Consider the following 16726-nt stretch of genomic DNA (forward strand, 5'->3'; position numbering starts at 1 on the left):
AATCTTCACTTTTGGACTTATATTTGCTGCAGAATTTAAAAGGGAGGGTAGTTTTGCTGGATTTTTGGACTTATTGCTGCATCAACTGTATGCATGTCTTGCCGGACCTGGAATTTCTAGAAAGGAAGTACAGTGATAAACCTGTAAGCTTCTCACTTTATTTTAGTAGTCTGATTAGTTTATGTCACAACTCATGGCATCTAGGTGACAGCTGTTCCTTTTTCTCAGTATGCTGAGATCTATATTCTATATTCTTTTTCTGGAGAATTTTACACATCTATGTATTGTATTCTGTTCCATCTTGCTAGCCTGCCTTTTAAATTGCACTCTCTTGGAGGCTCATGCATATCAGATGTGAAAACTGAAGGATTTCTGGTATCATATTTGGATTGCAATCTGAGTGGGGAGAGTTGACTTGGTATTTCCAGTGGCATAGTTACAGAACTATTGACAATGTGCTACTTAAAAATACTATTCAATTTCGGGTGTCATATTGCTTTTCTATTATTGATTGACATGGCAATGCAGTTTTATATGATGATAGACCTTTTCCCAAGCCCATCTCTAAATAGTAATTAATGAATTTCAGTAAACATCAATAGTCTTCTTTATGGAACAGAAAATTTATAGCTCTGTTCTTCTTTAACATATATCTTCACCCAGTTGTCTCCATATGCTCCATTTTCATCAAAGGATGTTCTAGATTCTACTGGTCTATGCAGAAGGGAGTAGCATAGCAGTGAATCTTTTGCTGCAATTTTTTGCTTGGTTGCTTTACACAACAAATATTAGGGAAAAAAACTGTCATATTTTGTACTATTTCTTAGAGTTGGGTACTGAAGCATTTTCAAGTTTTAATAACAGGTTATAAGAGAAGCGACAAAATACCATTTTATAACTAAAGTTTAACCCAATATTTTTCTTAAACCAACCAATGGAACAACCACTTCAGGCACTATAGCATGTTTTACTGTGTGAAGGAACCAAGGTTTACGGAACTGTCCCGAACAACCTGGTTCGGGGCATACCAGGCTGTACTGGCGGCGGACCGGGATAGTTCTGGCATTGAGACCGAGACGCCGTTGCCGGAAGGGGAGAAGAAGAAAAAAAGGAAGAGAGAGAGAGAGCGGGGGAGGGAGGGGGAGAGAGAGGAAGGAAGAAAAAGGCCGGCCAGTGCTCTTTTACTCTCTCATTGTTCCTCTCCCCCATCTCTTCTATTGTGTCGGTACTGTTCTAGCACGGCACGGCGCGGGCCCGTACTGACTTGTCCCTCCGAGCAACTGGTACGGTGTCCGGTATCGGTTCCGTTGACGTTGGAAAAAAGTAAAAAGACTCAAGTTATATGTTCTCAAAAAAACTATGCTTACAAGTTACGACATGCTAGACTTCACTCTAGCTTTAGTATCTTGCAAATTTTATGATTACCTATACCAGGTAATTTATGGATTTCTAGGAAATGAATTGTAATAAGTCAATTATGACTGTTGTTTCTTAAATTTGGATGATTGATATTTAGTAGTGGGTTTGTTTTCTATATTCTGTGGTTAACTTGCATAATAAGATTGGTTGAAAGGGCATTTTGTGTTTCACTAAGTTTTTGAATGGAAGAATCTATAGCATCTAAAAAAATTGATCACTCAAAACACTATTTTTGGCCATGTCCTTGCCACACCTGAATTTTTTAATTTTATCAAGCTGTTATTTTCATTATGAGTCTCGATGTTGCATATCAAGCATTAGAAGCCCTCCTTTCAAACTTCCACCTAAATAAGCTTTGGATCAAGGTCCACCGTACCGGATCCGGTAGGCGTACCGGTTGCCTACCGGACCGGTACGGGCCGGTTCGTACCGTGCTCCGGGCGGTACGAACCGGGAAGCTCTTCCCCGCCGGAATCGGGGAAGAAGAAGAGCACCAGAGAGAGCGCGGGGAAGAGAGGGAGAAAGCCCACCTTCGGCCGCCATCGGAGAGCCGCGGGGGGGCGGCGGAGGCCGGTGGGGGGCGGCGGAGGCCGGTGGGGCGCTGCGGAGGCCGCGGCCGCGGCCGCGTCCACTGTTTCGAAAGAAACAGGGGACGCGGCCGCGTTTTTTAATTTGGGGATTTTAAGTGAAGTCGGCACATCGGTTGCCGACTTCACTTAAAAATCCCCAAATTAAAAAATTTGGGGATTTTTAAGTGAAGTCGGCAACCGATTTGCCGACTTCACTTAAAATCCCTAAATTAAAAAACGCGTCCGCGTCCCCTGTTTCTTTCGAAATAGTGACGCGGCCGCGGCCGCGGCCTCCGCAGCGCCCCCGCGGGCTCCCCCGTCGCCCGCCCGGCTCCGCCGCCCCCCACCGGCCTCCGACGCCCCTCCGCGGCTCTCCGATGGCGGCCGAAGGTGGACTCCCTCCCTCTCTTCCCCGCGCTCCCTCTTTTTCTCCTCGTCTTCTTCGTCTCCGGCAAGGAACCGGCCTGTACCGGTTTCCACGGCTCCGCCGTACCGGTAGCTGGCCGGACCGGTTTGTACCGGCCCGTACCGGCCGGTACGGGCCGGTTCGGCATACGCTGCTTTGGATAGTTTAAAATCTTTTATTTTTCTTTGATTTTTCATTGCTCCTTGCTTTCAATTATATATTGCCATATTCACTCTTTTATATATATAATTTTTTTAAAAAATTTCAAAAATCCATAGAATATTTCTATTGCCTACTAATTCATGCACAAGCCATTATCTATACAGTTTACAGTTATTGGGGTACATTCTGCAAAGTTTGATAATGAGAAAGACCTAGAGGCCATTCGCAATGCAGTCTTGCGCTATAACATCACTCACCCGGTAAGTCTTGTTAAGAAGATAGTATCAGGAAAAATGTGGCATTATTAGCAGAATTCATATCTTTCAATCATGCAGACTCTTTCACAAATTTTCATTTAAAATTTTGAATCCTTCATGAATCCAAGGGTAGCTAGTATTTGCAAACGGAATGTGGCATGCATGTTGAATATTGAATTTGACGTTTGTTCCATGTGTCAAGCAATGCAATCACTTTCAGGCTTATGCAAAGAAAGGTTGGAAATTTAAAAGGGTGATGGGCCCCTAAGCTTTCCCTTTACTGAATGAAATAGGTTGGTTAGATGAGAGAAAATAGGAGAAGGATTGAAAAGAATAAATAGTGGAAGGAAAACATTGTGGAATCTACAGTTAGAAATTAAAAGTTATCAAAGTTTGCAGATAAACCTTCATGAAACTGACAGCTGATATGGACCAATATAAGGAATTCCAATCAAGATCAAATTGGATCTTTCTATACATTTTTTGGCCCAAGAAAGAGTTCCTATAACAAAAAAAGTACACTATTAAGAAAAAGATACTTCGCTCAGAAATATGGCCCCAACCTTCTAACCTAAGCCATATTCAACTTAATGAAACTTACTGGGACTACTTATTTTGCTAAGAATTAAATGCAAAAACTGCACAATAAATAAATAAGATTTTAATCAGTGTGGAAGTTGACAACTCAGCTAGTCCAGTTGCATAGAAATTTGCCCAAATTTGTCTTCAAATAAATATTTGTACATGAATAACAAGATAATGTATTCTTAAGATGTCCCTTTGCCGATCATGCTTAAGCATTTAGAGTAATCCATCAAGGGTTGGACCACATTCAGCTGCAAGTAAAATATTCCTCTTCTGAGCATAGAATTTCTAACCTTGCCTTATCCATTTTGCATGGCCCCTTGTGCAAGTCATGCCACCTGTGAATTATGGTGGTCAGGATCATTATGCTGCCTAAAAGGAATATAAGTAATAGTCAGAATGTCACTCTCAAGTAAGGTTCGCCGTCTCAGTACTAGTGCCACACTAGTACCGTGTTGGTATGGTATGGTATAAGGTATCTTCGGCATACCGAGTATCCGTACACCACTTGTACCGGGTATTGGTACCGAATAGACATGGTACAACATGCCCTGTAGTGTCCGATTCGGGCCGGTACGGCGAAACATGCTCCCAAGAGTTTTTGATTTTCTTTTGAAATGCTCTTGTTTGCCATTTGATCTTGATCTTGAAAGTTTTGACTGTGGACATCTAATGAATTTAAATCTTTAACATTAGCTACAGTCCTTGTTCATGACCTTAATTCTTGGACTTATTTTTTCAAGGAACACCAAACGAAGGTGATAAGTGGAGAGGAAGTGGGAGTAAAGAGAATCATATTTCTTAAGCATATAGGGAAGAAATGGCATGAAGGAAGAAATTTCTTCAGCATCCTCACATGACCAACTTTTGTGGCTCTCAAGGTCATGACTTTGTTTGGACTTCGAAGTTTAATGTAAATAAAAATATTTAAGGGCGGTTACAAAAGCTGAAGAATCTTAAGATTGCTCCAAAAATGAAGAATAAGAAATAAGACATAATAACAGAAATACAATCAAGTCTTGATAAATAAATTAATCTAAATATACTTGTCAAAAATTTGAAAAAATATGTGGATCCATACTTCAAAGTCCTTATAAAATGATTTAAATAAAGTTTCTTAATCCTTAAAGGACTCCTGCAGAATCAGATAAGTAGGGAAAGAATCGAAGACAAACGGAAAATGTAGAATAAAGACTAGAAAAAAAAAGCTGGAAGAAAACTTTCTGAAATTTTGCAAAACTTCAGGCAGGTAAGTTAAATCATGAAAAATCTTCCCCTATATTTGTGATGATCTACTTTGCTAGCCAAGGATACAATATCTGATGTAGGTAATTTGAGTTTAGAAGTGATTTCGTAGTATTTGAAGGTTTCCCAAATAAGGTTTACAACATTCTTGTTTCTGAAGATCACTATGCAGAGAGACAGATAAGCTACCCGACGGAGTATTTTGGACCAATTAGAATGTTAAACTGACTTCCCAATTGACCCTGAGACTCATTGATTTTCTTGTGCAGTTGATTACTAGGAAAGTGGTTAACATACAGATGGACTTCTTTCATGATTCATTTCTTGCCAAACATTCTTTAAAACAAAATTAAGTTGTAGAACTACTTAAATATGAGTATGTCAGTCTCTGCAGGTTGGCTGAATTGTGTTGGGCCAGTGCCAACAGTGATCATGCATGTGTGCCACGATAACCCTCGTACCTTGGGGTATTGTCTTACATCAACCTGTATTGCTTGGCCCAAAAAGGGGCATGCATGTGCGGTAGTACCGTGTATTGAACTATACTTCCCTGTTTTAGTCAATGCTGATTCCGCATGAGTCAATACAGCTTGTTATTCCTCAATATTTTATTGAGTCCAAAGGGCCTTTTTTTTTGGCATTTTGAAGTTAATCAACACAAGGTACATGCCTTGCGTGCCCTCCCTGCCACCAGCACTTAAATCCTTGAATTGTAGGAACATTGAGAATAAGATAAAATTGATAAATGTTAATCTTGATGGTTGTATGATAGGACTAAATGCACTACAAATGTAGGATTAAAGTGGACAAGATTGATACACTAGTGCAAATGACCAAAGGAGACAAATTGACAAAATATTATTAGGTGTGAAATATTATTTTATTTAAGAAGGGAATCTACATGGAGTACAATTGTTAGTATTGCATGGGCATAATACTTGAAAGTTTATGTATCTTATGATGTTCCATACCAAAGGAGACATGATATCATAAGGTGAAATATCAAGTTTTATTTGAGAAGGGATTGTGCATGGAGTATAATGGTTCGGCAACATCAATATTGTATGGGTACAATACTTGAATTTTACATAACTTATGATATGCCATAAATGCATATATATATATATTAAATTTAGATTTCTTTGCATATATATGATTCTAAATATGCATTTTAGGATGTAAACATCTTAACTTGCAATACACATGTATACTCTCATAAATTGCTTTTTGTAACTATAGTGCTACCATCAACATCCATCCAACAATGTCTTGTTAACTATGATTCAGCTAAAAGTGCGGCTCAATACACAAGGCTCCCATCATTTCAGGGTTTTTGGGTGGGTGGGGGGGCCAAATACATGCAGCCTTAACCCTGCATGTAGGGAAGCTGTTTCCATGTTTTGAACCCGTGACTTCCAGATCATAATGGAGTAACCTTACCATTGCGCCAATGCTCCCATGGTTAACTACGATTCAACTAAAAGGGTGGCTTAGTGCATGAGGCTCCTATCATTGCAGGGTTCGGGGGGGAGGGGGGGGGGTGAGATACATGCAGCCCTTAACCCCGCGCATGGGGAGGCCGTTTTCATGTTTTGAACTCGTGACTTTCAGGTCATAATGGAGCAATCTTACCATTGCACCCAGCGGCGGCTCAATACATTCTGGGGCCTAAGGCGAATCTAATGAACGAGGCCTTTTTTTAATAATAATTTTTTTAATAAATATAAAATATTTAAAAAAAATATATGAAAATAGATAGCTATCAAGTACACTATTTCAACAAAGATACATGAATCTAACAAAGATAGACAAGAAGCCTTTTCAATTTAATATAATTCTTGAATGGAAGCATATAAAAATAATTACCCTAAATGAAGGGCCATGAAACTGATTAAATAGCCAAGATAATGCTTGGCAATACTGTTTACCATGTCAAGCAAGAGCTGAATAGGAAAAAGTCATCCCATGGCACTTCATGGTCAAGGTAAAGAAAAGAATTTGTCCATAAAGGAACCTTTCTATAAGAGAAAGTAGGGTTATTATGGGAAATTCACTCCATCTAATTAATAAAAGTCCCATCCCACCATCTCCCCTTCAAGTGAGTACCCAAGCGGCAACTGCAACATCACAGCACAGCACCCATTCGACCCCCTCCCTCCTTTTCTCTCTCTACCACCCAAGAGGGGAGAAGAAACCGAGAGGAGAAAACTAAAAGAATCTCCACCCTCCAAGAAATCCATCTCCAATCCCCCTATCTTTCTTTCGGATGGCCCAGCTGGATCAGGAGTAATGTGAGGGAAGGAAAACCAAGACCAAAACCAAAAAAGAGAAGGGATGAAAGATAAGAGTGGCTTCAGGCGTCTATCAAGCCAACCAAATCCCTCCTCTCTCTCTCTCTCTCTCTCTCTCTCCCCACCCAAAACAAAACTACTGTCCCCAACTTCACAAATTGCCCCTCTGCAGGCCAGGAAACTCTCCACCTCCCTTCCATCAAGGGAGAAGACTCATAGCCAGCTCCTGATCCCGTTTTATATGGGGCCTTTGCTTCCTTTATTTTTTTTTTTTTTAAATTTTTGCTTCCTTTTGGTCAGCCTCCCGGGGCCTTCCATTGGCCCGGGGCCCTAGGCGACCGCCTCAGTCGCCTAGGGCTCGGGCCGGCCCTGATTGCACCTAGGCCTCCCCTTGGTTAACTACAATTCAGCTAGGTTAGACATAATCCAGCCTACAAATTTACCACTATACCCTCTTTGAAGTTGGTAATTATGGACCTTAGAAGGGATTTTATGCATTTAGAAAGGTGTTGTAGATTTTTGTTGCACCACTGTATTCACTTTTCTAATGCTCATAACGACAAACTAGCCAGAGGGAAATTAGTGAAAAAAATTACAAGAGGAATATGCAAATCATACATTTACAAGGTGCGTACACACGTAAGCATATTGCAGTAAGTGAACCCTAAAAAACTGGATGTAGCTAATTCTCTACAGGAGAAAAAGGCAACTGACATTTAGGAAATACCAAGATTTCTTGGGGGGAGTTCGACAACAATATAGTCCATTTGTAAACATTTGCATCAATATTGCACGGAGAAGGAATAGATTTTGTAGATGGCGGAGCCATTGACATTCGATTTAGATAGGGGAGGAATCTTGGCTTGCTAGGAGCTCTAACATGATACACCCCATGTTCAGCTTGTTGATAAGATTAATAGCTATGTCATCCTCATTTAACTTATTTGATGTTTTCTAGAGTACCACGTATTTTTCATCTAATCACTTTCAATTGTTTTATTTAATGTGGATTTTTTACTTGACATAATTTCTCTTTTTCTTTGGCAAGGTAAGAATACTTTAAGACAATTCAATTCATTATTGAATAAGAAACATGCCTATTTTCTAGGAAAATAAAATGGTAGAATTGGTGGAATTATGTTTGCATTCTTTGACTGCTCAATGTGGATCCTAATGAATGCAATTAAATTTGTGCACAACCAATGTAATGGATAGCTGCATTAGATTCCAGTAAATTTCGTGTGGCTGTAGTGGTATCTGATTGCAACCACTTGGTGCTAATAATTTCCAGTCCCATCCTGATTTGGACTAGGATAGCATGACCTTGGTATTTCTTCCACTGACATAAACTATAACAGATACTCTTGCAGCAAATTTATAGGTCATCATCCCAAATAATGTCTCATCTTCTTCTTCTTTTTTTGTAATAATCTTATTCTATTTGTTTTCTGTCCAAGGTTGTTAATGATGGTGATATGTATTTATGGAGAGAATTGGGAGTGAACTCTTGGCCTACATTCGTCATTGTTGGCCCCAACGGGAAGCTACTTGCACAAATATCAGGTGAAGGTCATCGAAAGGTAGGATTTTTTTCCTTTGGTTTAAGTATGCAAGGTCACTCCAAAAAGATGTATTATTGTTAACATATATAGAGGAACAGAATTGTCTTATTTACAATTTTTAATTGCATTGTGCCACTTTAAAATGTTTAGTTTTGAATGTATTAATGGATTAAAATAATTCCCACATATGCGATCAATTATTTTTTCCCTCCCTTTTCTGTATGTTCTGGTCTCTAAGTGGTTGCTGACAATTTCATTCTCAATATTCATTTTACATTAGTTTCGAGTCTTTCAACAAAGTCTCACCATTTGATTTTCTTCTTTTAATTTTATTTTTTGATTATTTTAAACTTAAATTGCCCTAAATGTTGTTGTTATGATGAAATGCACTTTGATATTTTTACTGAGCCAACTTATTGTAACACATTTTTCCATTTTTCATGAAAATTTTATACCCAAATTGCAGGGTCTAAAAATGCAATTTGACTGGATAAAAACATTTAAAGCTCAAACAGAGGGGCAGGCCAACCTCAAGGATGTAGTTACACCAGTTTCCTTCATAAGATGAGCATGCCATTGTGGATTGGTTTAAGAAAATCTGTCCTGCAATATAGTGATGCGTACAATTATGGTCTTTCAACGTGTACACATGAAACAGTAAGTGCAATGTTGATTCCATGCAATAAGAACAAGAAAATTAGTTTGGATTTGAAGCTTACAAATGTATGTGAAGGACTTCTGAAAAGCATTTAAAAGGGAAAGTAGAGAATGAGAAATGGAAGTGATGAGGAAACCTCGTTTGCCTATTGCTGGGATGGGAATACTAGAAGTATCTTGATCTCATGGACCAGAACTGGAGAAAACTAGGTTTCCCTGTCCCTTAATTATCTGAAATTTGTTGTTTAAGAGTTATGTGGAACATACTCACAGGTATATGTAAAACAGAGAATCCAGTTATAAGTTAGGGCTCCACCATGATCTAGGTTGGAAACTGATCATTCAGTCACCTATTCACTCTGTCAAATTTGCTGAAGGTTAGCGTGATTTCTTTCATTGGTCAAAATTATGGTGGAATCAGTTAAAATGAAATTGCAAAGAATGTTGAAGATGAATTGCAACAAATAAATATTGTTTATGTATGGCAAAAAATGTTAAAACACCAGACTGCCTTTTTCTGTTCATGTGATCAAACTACCATCTTCTTATATTGGTCTTTGAATGTAACACATACTGTAGTGGTGCACCAGCTTTGAAAGTTTTGTTGTAAAATCTATCTTAGCGGGATATTGTGATTTTATGGCAGAAGGTTGATCCTACTAAGAAAAACTGAATTCTTAACACTAAAATTAAGTTGGATCAGCTTGTATGCTTTACTGGTTTCCCCGCACATCATTGTTTCTGGTTGAAGCCTCATCTTCTATTTGATAACACTAATAAAATTTTTGTCTTTTGTTTCTTCAGGATCTTGATGATTTTGTAGATGCATCCCTCCAATACTATGGAGAAAAGAAATTATTGGAAAATAATCGTATTTCGCTGGCTTTAGAGAAGGATAATGATCGTCGTTTATTGACAACACCATTAAAATTCCCTGGGAAGCTTGCAGTTGATATGCTGAATACTAGGCTCTTTATATCAGACAGTAACCACAATCGCATAGTGTGTATTCTTCTTTTTCATACAATTCCTGTTTTGGATATTTTATATGGAAATTTGTCTAATTTTATATGTCTAATTAGGTAGTTACAGACCTGGAAGGAAATTTTATCATTCAAGTTGGGAGTACTGGAGAAGAAGGTTTAATTGATGGTACCTTTGACAGCGCATGTTTTAATCGTCCTCAAGTAAGTGTAGGAAAATCTTTACTTTCTTTGTCTTTATTATTTTATGCTTTTTCTAGTGTTATGCGCTTTTGAGTTGGTTTTTACTATTACAAGGCACATTAAATTAACTAAAATTCACTGCAAAATGGCTAAATTACTGATGCAGCATAGCCTATTGATGGAGGTTCACTTTCCAATGGGATTGGAAATGCAGTTGGACCAATCAAAAACGGCCAATCCGGGCAATTCTTTAGAAAACTAGCGACCCAAGTAGGTTAAAAATGGGTGAACTGGGTTTTACGAAGCCTAGAAAATAACGCTTTTAAGTAGAATTCATATTGTTGAAGTTTAGTATAGAATAAAACCTCTTAACCACAATAATAACTATTGCTGTTATTTTTTTGAGATGCTTTATATTATACTTATTTTACATCATTAGGTAAAGCTATTTTAAATAGGTATTTCTTCATCAATTATTTTCATAGAAAACGTAATCAATTCCTTTTTCATTTGTCGGAAAGTGGAATATATAATCATTTTATCCTTTGATATTTATCAAAAGTTTATTAGTTATGGTATCAAAAATATCAATACATTTTTCGTATTTTCCTAATCATATATTTTTTTTATAAATTTTAAACGTTAAATGCTTCATGATTATTTTCTATTTATGCTCAGTTAAAGAGTAATGCAGAATGTTGACCCATGTGATTTTATAGAATAGAATTTAAAATAGAATATTTATCAATAATTATGCTATTTAATTTTTACTAATTATATTTTATGCTTTTAAATTTTTAAGTAGTTTTTAATGTAAACCTGGCCCAGTGGTTGGACTTGTGACCTAGTGATCTCTTGGTCTGGTCAGTTCTCCGATCCAAGTTTAATAGCTACGGTATAAATACCTTCAAGATCAATATTGAGATGGGGGACCGACTTAACCTGGTTCGCCTATGAAACAGTACTGAGGATGCCTATCATTGGTTCCTGGCTATTGTGGGCTTGTATGCTCTCTCTCTCTCTGTGTGTGCGCGCGCGCGCGCTCTTTCTTTAAGAACTAGGATTGGGTGGAAGTCTGTCCGAAAACCTAGATTTCTTGTATTAAGAAACTTTACTAACTCAGCATTGGCACCTAGAGTAAACTTGGTGTTTGAGTTCTTACTTCTAACCTTTAGTGGCAACCTGTTGCAATAATTTACAAATTTTTTACTAAAAACTCTTTCCTTTTTTGAAACAAGCCTTCTAAGTACACCTTAGTTTGGTCCACAAAATTTGATCGAGAACCAATATAACAGATCAAAATTCTTTAATTATGAGATATTTTAATGATAGCTCATGCTTCCAAGTAAACCAAACTTGTTATTGATGTTCCTTCTTGGTTGTGAAGTTCTTTTATTATACTTCTCCCCTTTTTATCTTTGATTGCCTCATGTTAGAACTCCCCTTATATGGTCTGTGCCAAGTGTGAAATATGAATGCTTTGAAAGAGATATCTAACTAGGTTTCTTTGATTGTCTTTTCTTGTAGAATTTGGAGCGGACATTCCTTATTGACACTCCATGATTAATGCTCCTCAAGATTTTGTGTTTTGAAAAGACAACCTTCTAGAGGAAGGAGGTGGGGTGTGGTGGGGGTTGTCATTTTGTAAATTTGACCACAAGAACCTAGAGCCGCCGGACTCTATCTATCTATCTATTACATATAAGGCTTGAATGCTTGCAGGCAAAGTTCGCCGTACCGTACGGAACTAGGCGGTATGGGGCGTACCGTACCGTACCGATTTGGTACCGATACATGGTATATAGCGTACTATATCGTACCGATTTAGTACCGATATACTGTACGAAGGGCATACTGATACTCGGTATACCGAACAGGCCCTATACCATACTGTACTGACACAATGATAGTGGCACCGGTACGGGGCCTGGTACCGAGACAGTGTACCTTGCTTGTAGGATTTAATTATTCATCTAATGCTGATATATCCCCTGGAGGTTTTGGAAGCCTATGAACAGAAAAGCATTCATCCTGTAACAATATATAACAGACATGTTGTGGAATCTCTAGGAAGGAATAGAAATCCATCCTGTATTTTTTGTCCCACCATATGTCAAATCTCTTAGGATGATTTTATTTTCCTAGGTGCAGCATTTGGCATCAAATTCAGGCATTAACAGGCTATAAGCATTACCTATAAATATTTCGCTGCGAGGAACCTTTGTTACTTGATTTTATTCCCCTTTTTCTTTTAGATGGTGCTACTGAGATATAATATGATTTCTTTGAAGTGTCAATGAGACAGTGATGTGACATGCACATAAATCTTGCGATAATGTTTTTGCTTTCAGGGTCTTGCATACAACCCAAAGAAAAATTTGTTATATGTAGCAGATACTGAAAACCATGCTTTGAGGTATGTGACAAGAATTATGCTTTTAATTTTCATGCAAAAAGTACCGGTTAAGAATTATTGGATTTTTTATTTTCACAAGTTGATATCTTGATTGATTTTTATATGGTGTGATTTAACCTTTGCAATGTAATATCAGTATTAAGTTCATCATTTTAGGTAAAAACTATGGTATACCTTGACTTGTTTATAATATTTCAACTACAATATCTCATTGCCTCATTATTCGAAGTTAGAAAATGTTATGTGCTATAAACTACTTAGCTAGCAAAGCCAGAAGCATGACTGTAAAATCTGATGCCTGATGCCATATATAATTTTAACCTCTAGCATTTTGGAAGTTTTGAGCCAAAAATTGATACAATTATATCTCGTGGTTCTAATGGTTAGCAGTTACTATACACTTACCTAATTTACTGCCTATACCTGAATCTTGGTGACAAAGGTTATTCCTAGCTAACATGTCTTTTCAAGATCAGTCGATTAAAGAATACCATCTATTTGATGTCTTAACAGGAAGATGTGTTATGAAGGCCATGCAACTGGGTCTCACTGTTTAAAATTCATAATTTTATGCTGTCACCTTACATTTTACATATAAAAGGCCTTCTATAAAATTTAGAGGCACGTAGAAATATCATTTTATAGTTTATTCTTTTCTGTCAGCCAATCAGACCTATATTTTTAAGTCTTAAGTCTAAACATTATACAATAGGTGCAATATGAGCAAGATGTGCATGGTAAAGCATCCAAAAATTACAACTGCTCGAACACTAAACTATATGTTAAACAATAAACAATGATTCCTTGCCCTTGAATTCTGATGTTTGTGTGGAAATAATTTTTATCATTGAATGTACCGATTCCAGCACCTCAGCTACATTCTCACTGTTGATCAAAAAAGAGATTTCGAGCCAGCATCATTGTCATTAACTACCTTTAAGCCTTTATCCTTGTCATTGACTATGACTATCTTTGTTTAGAAAGGGGTTTGGCAACTTCATTCGAAGTTCTACCGCTATCCACAAAAACTTCAGCAAACCAATATATCATCTCAGGTGGTCATTAATGTGATAATGGCCAATAGTTAGTCAGTTTGCTACACTATAGGCAATAAACATTCCTCTTGGCCTTTCAACCTGATTTGCAATTTACTTGCAGCCATAGGCCACAAATATGTTTATTCATCACTTCTTGAAGTTTGCATTTTTTGGCCTCCATTTTTGTTACAAATTTATGTTGATAGGTGCCTCATTTGAATGCTCCTGGTGCCCCAGGCAAACCAGCCCAGTTGATGTAAATGGACACAAGCATTAATATTTGGATGCATGTTAGGTTTCCGCGAGATGTGCATTTGACTCTATTTATATTGGGGCAGTAGCAGCAAGCGATCGTTGCTACCATTTCGTCATGAAGTTCTCTTGTTGTATAAATTTAGAATATAGGCTGAATTATCATGTCAAATATCTATCCCTTCTGCACTCTACAACATGCTCTCTGGTTTGTCATTCCCAGATTTTATGCATAATGTTAATTTTTCTTTTTGCAAATTCATCTTGAATTGTATGCCAGGGAAACTTCATTGAAATCTGAACATAGCAGATAATCTAAACCTCTTGATCTAATTTCTTTGAGCAGCTACTTCTTCATTCAATTTAAACTTTTCTTTTAAAAATAACAGTTTTTAGCTAGACTTAACGTTTTAGTTATCACCAGTAGGTCAATAGGAGAAGCATTTCTTGCCCTTGACTGATGTCTGCCTTAATTATTATCTACGACCCTCTTTCTCTCTCTCTTCTTCCCCTCCCTTTATTTTATTTTATTTTCCATCTAACCTGGGTTCAAGTTTGCTTAAATGTCTCAAATTTAAAGATCTACAGTATGTTTTCCAGTTCAATAGCACACTCTTTAACACCAAAGGCAATTGCAATATCAAATTGAAATAGGAGGCAATAATTGCACTACGTGTTAATTAAGGATTCCAAGCATTTGCTTATATCTATCACTTCGTTTTCTAAAGAAAGGGAGGAGAGCACCTGCAATATATTTACCTAGGCCACCATCCAGACTCGAACCCTCCTGTTGCCAAGCAGAGGGGTCTGACCATCGGGATAAGTGCCAATTCACTACTTGAATCTATCACAATCACTCACATCAAAGTTGTAATAAGCTGGCCAGTCGATGGAAGTGAACTTTTATCATTGTTTTTCACCATCTCAAAATTATCTGCTGTTGCACCTGTTTTAATTGAAAAAAATACCATATCTTTCTTCCAAATATTTTGCTTTTTTTGATTACTGGAAATGAAGTAGTGTTTTCCTGAATCGACCCAAATGTGACATTACCTTGAGTCCTCACCAGGTTCTACATAATAATGAGTTAATAATCTGTTTATCTTCTACTAATCAACTTGTCGCTCATATATATTAACTATCAAATTCTTTTGCAGGGAGATTGATTTCATTAATGAGACAGTAAGAACACTTGCTGGAAATGGAACCAAAGGTTCTGACTATAAAGGAGGACAACAGGGAACTGCTCAGGCATGATGTCTAGTAACAAATTTGGAAACCTTTTTGGTTTTCAGAAATAGTTCCTTCTTTATGTCAGCATAACTAAAATCCATCCAGTCAGAGTATTAATATTGTTTGTTGTTTCCTGTCAGAACTTTTAGTATGAAAGCTTCTTATTTGCCATAGCGACTATTGAAGTATTAACATTAGTTGTGTTTCCTTGAGATTGACTGATAGTGTTTTCTTAGGTCCTAAATTCACCATGGGACGTTTGCTATGAGCCCTCAAATGGGATGGTTTACATTGCAATGGCTGGACAGCATCAACTCTGGGAGCACAATACATCAGATGGAATCACTAAAGCATTTAGTGGTGATGGTTATGAAAGAAATCTGAATGGCTCAAGGTACTATGTCTCTGTCATAGGACTTTTCAATGAAGAACTATTTTCAGAATAGGTATTGGAATGACCATGTTTTGCTTTTTCAATTTTTTTAGCTTTTAATATTGTCAATAATACTTTTTTGTTTTTCTGCTATTGATATGTTGGTTGTGGTATTGTTGATAGTTACTTCAATGTCATAATTGAGCCAAGGAACCTATCTATCCAATCACAGTTCGAATTTCCCTATCAATATTTTGCCAATTGATCGGCTTGCTTGTGTCATGGACTAAAGTGCCATTTCTGATGCCCATTTTAGCAAGGGGATCACAGGTTTGCACGCCAACACTTGGCAAAGACTAGCATGCGATATTTCCTAGCCTAGCATGCAAATACAAGATTGTCATGCATAGATAAGACCAACCTCATTTTTTAAGTTTGTTGTGTGAACTAAAAAAATGTGGTTTTTGTTTAATCTATGGAGACCAGTCGACATAACTTATATGACACGTTCATGTTGTGTGCTCTTTTGATGTGCTACGCATAGTATCAAGTAACTTACCATCCATGTCAAAATTAAACTACTATAAGCATATATCAATGACATAGATAAAGTTAATAAGCAGGATCGGTGGAACCATGCCGAACAGGGCAGTTCCGGCCATTCCGACTCATACCGGTGGCTTACGGGTACGGTTCCGGCAACGGAAACGAAATCCATTGCCAGAGCCGGAGAAGGAGAAGAAAAGAGAGAGAGCGAGCGAGGGAGGGAGGGAGAGGAAAAGGGAGGAACACCAACGGATTCGAAACAGGAGAACCAGCCACGGCCTCACCTCCTGCGGCCTCCGCCGACGTCCCTCTCCCTTCCTTCCTCCTCCTTTTCTCTCTCTTTTTCTCTCCAACGGTATCGTGCCCTCTTCTCTATCAGTACAGGCCTGGCATGGCCCGTACCATGGTCTGCCGTACCAATCCGTACCGGCCGGTACATACCGGTACCGGATCAGCGTGGAATCCGGTACCGGTAGTTTATTGCTGGAGAACCGGTACGCGACCGGTACGCGACCGGTACGGGACCGGTACGCGACCGGTACGGGACCGG

At 38.0% G+C, this 16726-nt stretch overlaps 1 protein-coding gene across 3 annotated transcripts in view; it reads left to right on the plus strand.

Annotated features, from left to right (window-relative positions):
- LOC103720659 (protein SUPPRESSOR OF QUENCHING 1, chloroplastic) overlaps positions 1–16726 on the plus strand; it is a 41618-nt gene that overhangs the window by 13661 nt on the left and 11231 nt on the right. For 2 of the 3 annotated variants that reach the window (XM_008810481.4, XM_008810483.4), the window contains exons 13-20: positions 33–143; positions 2721–2816; positions 8392–8514; positions 9958–10155; positions 10236–10340; positions 12671–12735; positions 15182–15275; positions 15494–15651. In XM_008810481.4, the coding sequence (XP_008808703.1) occupies positions 33–143; positions 2721–2816; positions 8392–8514; positions 9958–10155; positions 10236–10340; positions 12671–12735; positions 15182–15275; positions 15494–15651 (950 nt within the window). The remainder of the gene's footprint in view (positions 1–32; positions 144–2720; positions 2817–8391; positions 8515–9957; positions 10156–10235; positions 10341–12670; positions 12736–15181; positions 15276–15493; positions 15652–16726) is intronic. The other variant, XM_008810482.4, reaches the window with a different exon arrangement.

The sequence above is a fragment of the Phoenix dactylifera genome, chromosome 13 (assembly GCF_009389715.1).
Source record: "Phoenix dactylifera cultivar Barhee BC4 chromosome 13, palm_55x_up_171113_PBpolish2nd_filt_p, whole genome shotgun sequence".
Taxonomy (NCBI): Eukaryota; Viridiplantae; Streptophyta; class Magnoliopsida; order Arecales; family Arecaceae; genus Phoenix; species Phoenix dactylifera.